Source organism: Pavona decussata, unplaced genomic scaffold, assembly GCF_977016875.1.
Source record: "Pavona decussata unplaced genomic scaffold, jaPavDecu1.1 SCAFFOLD_228, whole genome shotgun sequence".
Classification (NCBI taxonomy): domain Eukaryota; kingdom Metazoa; phylum Cnidaria; class Anthozoa; order Scleractinia; family Agariciidae; genus Pavona; species Pavona decussata.
This window is the reverse complement of record NW_028145633.1, coordinates 374,658-380,563: the sequence shown is the minus strand read 5'-3', so window position 1 is coordinate 380,563 and position 5,906 is coordinate 374,658. Positions and strand designations below refer to the sequence as shown.

The 5,906-nt window shown below is 38.3% G+C and overlaps 1 protein-coding gene across 1 annotated transcript; it reads right to left on the bottom strand.

Annotated features, from left to right (window-relative positions):
* Positions 1-2,621: 2,621 nt before the first annotated feature.
* On the bottom strand, positions 2,622-5,906 carry LOC146458787 (casein kinase II subunit beta-like). The gene has a single exon (XM_085090290.1). It carries the CDS (start codon positions 5,453-5,455, stop codon positions 4,745-4,747), a length of 711 nt encoding a protein of 236 aa, XP_084946416.1. The 5' UTR covers positions 5,456-5,906; the 3' UTR covers positions 2,622-4,744.

Sequence of the window (5,906 nt, the reverse complement as noted above, 5' to 3'; positions counted from 1 at the left end):
TTTGTAGAGATAATAAAGCTTTAATTTGGAAAGAAACACCTTACATTGCTTTGCATTTTACTGCTTTTTAGAATAATTGTTGCTTAATTATCTCTAAAAAATGCGTGGTTACCACCAATTTTCTTTTTGGATTTACATACCCTTGATACCCTTGCTAAGATCTGCTTTTCCCGCATAATCAAAAACCACACAAAAATACTTCTTTATCAGTAGGCACTGTCCTTAAATTTTTCTCAGATCAGTATGACTTTCATCTTGTGTAGTTACATTTCACACTCACCGTGTCGGGTCAAGGTTGTTATAATCCTTTCTCTGCCAGTATAGTATGTAAAGATATGTTAGCCTCAATCGTTTGCCTTTATTGTTGTTTTAATAAATAAGATACACATTTCATTTGTAGCAAATTGTGTCCTAAAGCATCACATTGGGAATCAGAAACCTCCCCATCTATTCCAAGGGTAAAGGGAATAATTCACTTATAGCCCAAGTTAGTTCAGATGTTACTGACAGCAATCTCTCATACTGGGTAACACAATTCCAGCGATCGAGTCCGCTTGAGATAATTTGTTCAAAAAGAATACTCCAAATTTTCACCGAAGATATTACATGTTACATACGAAAACTAACATTATTGACCTTTGGGAAAACTGGGTAATACAAATGATTACATCGATCAAGACCTTTGGGAAAACTCGAGTTTAATTCTGTAGCGAAACAACTTCACTGAAGCGAAACGACTTTACATGTGCAGCGAATCGGCTTCTATTTGCCGCGAAACGACTTGTAGCGAAACGACCGGACTCCAGACTCAGTGGTTGATTAACCTACGATCAGGCGTTCTTTTTTTCGGGGGAGCACAAAAATGTGGCAGCGTGAGAGTCGGCGGTCGGGAGAAGGAAAAAGCAGAAAGAACGTCTGATCGCAGGTTAGTGGTTGGTTCCCAGAAGAGACTGAGGAAATGGAAAATGATTTATTTTGTTGGCTGCCCCATCACAGCTTTGCCTTTCACTTTATGCTTTAACACAGAAATCTTGTGGTGAAACAATTCTGGTACCACTGGGTTTCTCCAGGCGACTAACATTTTAAAAGAGGCACTGTCACAGAGATTTTGCTGTATTAAACTACTCAAATCTTTTACATGGAACATTTTCTCTAACATGAAATTGATTGTTAAGCACCGGGAGGAAAATATCAACTGATTTCTTCAATGAAGAACAAACTATAAACCTGCTTTCAGCAATTTCTCCAAAATACACAGGAAGAAATTGAAAAAAATTGGCCAATTTTTTCAAGTTGTAATCCATTTCCATCCAAGCCATCCACAGCAAAAGATAAATACTAGTTTATGTATACTTGTTGGTACCCTGCGAGCAGACTCACCTTCGATCTTCCTAGATAAGTCGGGAAGAGGAAGGAGACTTATCTAGGAAGATCGAAGGAGACTCTGCTCGCAGGGTAAATTGTTGGGCATTTGCTAACAATACTGAACCATTATTTTAACATTTCCATCGATACAAATATGTTTTTACACTATTCAAAGGCATGCTAAAAACTGGTGACACTGCCCCTTTAATATGATAAGAACTTTTTAGGGCAAAGAAGAGTGTGGTGGTTGGTAGTAAACGCTATATTTTGTAACACGTTCAAAAACTCATTAATAATTCATAATTCCATTGATCATGACCTATCAAATGGTCGATAAAATGTCACGTGCAGTGGTTATAAACCCCAATGAAACCTCCTCCTTATTAGTACGCAGTGTTTTTCTTGTATGCTAATTTCCAACATTCACAAAAGCATCACTGGAACTCTCTTGACACATGCTTTTCAAGGAATGTTTTTGAAGCTGTTTAAAAAACTCGCAGCACGTGTTTTATAAGGGTCTAAAACCACTCGGCTGCACCTCATGGTTTTAAATCCTGATAAAACACTGCTGCTCTTGTTTTCAACATAACATAAAACAAACTCAACACTGTTAAAATTAATTTAATACAGCAAGTATAAACTATAAGATGGATAAATATTTAATAAATACCTTAGGTTAACATAAATAATAAGTTAATTAATATTCCAACAGCTTCAAGAACCATTTTAAAAGTTCTCATGTGCAGTTCCAGAAAACATCCATACTCCCCCACAGAAGGTTTTTGTTTGGCACCCCCAGTCCCCTCAGGAAACTCCAGCTTCATACTTTGCTTCTAAAATTTGGACTTGTTAAGACTCCCCTTCCCCCTAGGAATTTCTGATGATCTTCCATGGGGAGGGTATGGATTTTTTTCCGAAACTGCACATCCTCCTCCTGCATTACAATTAGGATTTAAACACTCTCATAAATATTTATTTTATATAATTTCAGCATAAAAACTTATTAAATAAATGTAATGAGCCCAAATATTTACCCAGGATGTAGCAAGACTTTTAGCTGGGTTAACTTATAAATAATGATTAAGACACCAAATCCTGGTTGATTGAGGGCCACTCAAAATACAGTGGTCCCCAGCCACAATGGAAATCTTGCATCCATACTTTTTTCCCAGGTTTTTCTCACTTTGTGGGATTTTTTTTTTGATACCATCTTATCATTGTGACAATCAATTAGAACTGTCAACATCCCCTCGCCCCCCTCCCCCCTCCACCGCGCCCTTCCCCAGCCGGGCATTTGGCCAAAAGTTTCTACAGGAACTCTGATGTTCAAAACTGACTTGAAAATTCCAAAGCCCCAATTTTACTGGTCTGTGTGATTAAGATATGACAGTAGCCTCAGTGATAATTTCCTATGTTCTCATAACCTGTAAGTCTGACTGTGTAGAAATTAGATGCTTAGATGATTAGATGCTGGAGTTTTAAAGGTTTTTAAAGGACTGGATTCTTGTCAGGTGAACCACTGGACTATACAAATACAATCAGTAAAACTGCACTTGGTTGATTCAAAATTCTATAACCTGCTATCAGTACAGAAATGTGCCTGAGGACAGAAAATTACACTTCAGCTCACACTGAAATGCTGCAAGTTAAAAATTTGTTGTTAAAAGCTCAACTTTAGGAAGCTTAAGCAACGACAATGGCAAACAGCAACGGAAACGTCACCTGAAAATATATCTAGTATTTCATTTGTGCTACTTCACTATTATTTCAACTTACTCAACTTTTACGAAAAATTATGGTGAACTATCCAGGAACCAAATAAGTAGGAGTGGCATACAAGTTAAGAAAGAAAATTAAAAATTCACCGCCCTGTATTCACATTCTCCACAAAACCTTAAATGTGGTAATTTCACGTCAACTTGTTGTTTCACATATCAAAATGTAGTAAAAACGCATGTGCAGAGAAATTGTTTTTGCTCATTAAACCTATTGTTTTGTGGCGTTGTCGTTGCCGTCGCCATCATTGTTGCTTATGAAGCTCCCTTTTACTGAGTCGTCAACAAAATGGTTATCATATTTTCACAAGATTCCAGTCAACTCCAGATCAAACTTCAAAATGGCCTTATAAATGCTCTAATGGTTATCATTGCATCACTCTTTGTAATTACCATTGTTTCCTTGAACAAGTGCCCTTGGTGCTTACTGTATTAGGGGTATAGAGTGGTCTATCAAAAATGATGAGTCTCGAAAAATATTTACTGAGTCTCAAATTCTCTCAATTTAAAGCTAGCATCTCAGAATCTCGTACTTGCTGGAATTTGGATCATATTCAACTTTTGAATATTTGAGTCTCACAAATTGTCAAGCAACAAAAGAAAGGTTCTTGACTGTCTATTTCTGTTAGTCACCAATTAGACAACGAACACATGTATGGGTATGACAATCTTCTTTTTGATACTGTCTGTACTGTCCAGCACTCAGATGCTCTCTGTGTCTTGGGCTCGCACCTTTTTTTTTTTTGAGCCTACGGTTAAGTCTCAGGCTCTAAAATTATGGAAAAAATGAAGTATCCGTCTTGGATTTTAAAACAAGGGTCTCATAGTCTTGCAAAGTCTCAGATTTACCATTCTATACCCCTAGTATTAATTTACTATTTGACACTTTTGCAATTTTAACAACAAACTGGCTTGAGTTGTCAAACATTCCATACGTTCCTTGCCAGGAATCATGTCAATTGGACCCTCTCTTACATGTACCTCATACATCTTTTGTCTAAAATTGATTATTTTTATTTGAGTAGGCCCCGGGGATTATTGAAACCTAAAGGGTGCTTATTTAAGAGAAAGGGCACTTTAGTCAAGAAGGGAGACACTGAGAAGTGTCCAAAACTATGATGCCACAAAATACCTCCAAAAACTGCAATGACATATTGAAAGTCAGCAAAATATCAAAGCCTCATTAATGAGGACATGCGGTATGCCCAGGAAGGGTAGGGGGGGGGGGTTGGATTAAAAGTGACGGGGAGGTGCAAATGGGGTCAGAAATTAACACCCCAAAAAAAAAAACCTGAGCTAAATTAACCCCCCCCCCCCCAAAAAAAAAAAAAAAAAAATTCCATGCTGAATTTTCAGCCATATACACACTCAGAAAATATTAATGTCCACTTAACGTATCATAACAATTTTTACCACGAATCTTCCCCAAAAAACCACTGGTAAAATGAAACTACCCCTCCCAAAAAATACTAGCCAAAAGTTTCTACCCCAAAAAATCCCAAAATTGTAAATTTCAAACCCCAAATAATCTTTCATACCTCCCTAACCCTGTCACTTTTAACACAGAGTACCCCCCCCCCCCCTTTCCCAGGTGGTATGTCTTGCTACAGAAGGCTCTCACTGACTTTCTTGTATGCAACTCCATTGAGTCTCACTGGATACATGCTCACTTTGCTTCTTTTAGCTTGCAATGGCAGGGTGTATGCCGAAGGATGGATTTTGAAGCCATGCAATCGTGGCGTGTATCTCTCCGTAGTTTTCATGGGTCTGTATTCAGGAAATACCATAAAAAACATATGAGGAAAGCTCCTGCCAAACGCTGCTCCGTCTACATAGCCGTGCTTCAGAAGCCGCGGAAAGTAAACCTCGTTACACTGTGGACAGTAAACCTTGACGCTCTCTTCTCCTGGTCTGTCAGACATACCAACAGGAAGAACATTTGAATTACCACACAGGACTCGAGGACAATGACCAAAATCACCTTGTAAATACTTGTAAAGCATCTTTTTACATCCTCTATCAGTCAAAATGAACCTTGCATGTATAAGACTGTATAGCTTCTCTGCTGTCTTGCTTAACGATTTATCAAAAGTGGTTTGGCATAAACCATTAGAACCATTAGAAATTTTACTCGTTATGGTTTCAACCCTAGTACTTTCTCGTTTATCCAGAATTATGTCCAAGGCCTCTTCAAAGTGTGAAATCACTTCTTCGAGTCCTACAAGGTTCGAGAAATCTCTGATGAAGTCCTTGTCCACCTCGCAGAAAAAATCATTTCCCAGTTCGGTGCAAAACCGATGGACCCAATCGTCCATAATTGTAACGCTGAACTTTGAGCTTACAAATATTTATCACAAAGATATGAAAATTTTCTTCTTCCGAGGAACCTCTTCAGACTCTCAGCTTTATCTCACTGAAAAATGACGCTGTAATGCGCAAACAGACGGAAGACAACAAACTGCATCAATACGAGGACAAAGTCGTCATATTCCGTTTTAGACAGCAAATGTATTCAGGAACAAAGAAGTTTCCACGTTCCCATTGTCACGAGAAGTCAACGCCCAGTAGGTGGGCTCCCTCCAGCCAAACCATACAAAAATCTCATGTCCGTACAGAGACAGTCTCTGAAAAACTTAATTGACAAATCGCAGTTGTAAATAATCGTTTCCAGTAATATTTACACTGATTCAGAAGCAAATTTGAATACTGCCGACTTGGACGCCATCTTGCCAGCTGTCTCTCACGAAGAGTCCGCTGACCAAGGAG

Bases quoted from the DNA above. Each gene is read 5' to 3' on its own strand.
- LOC146458787 (XM_085090290.1), bottom strand. From the start codon at position 5,455: ATGGACGATTGGGTCCATCGGTTTTGCACCGAACTGGGAAATGATTTT.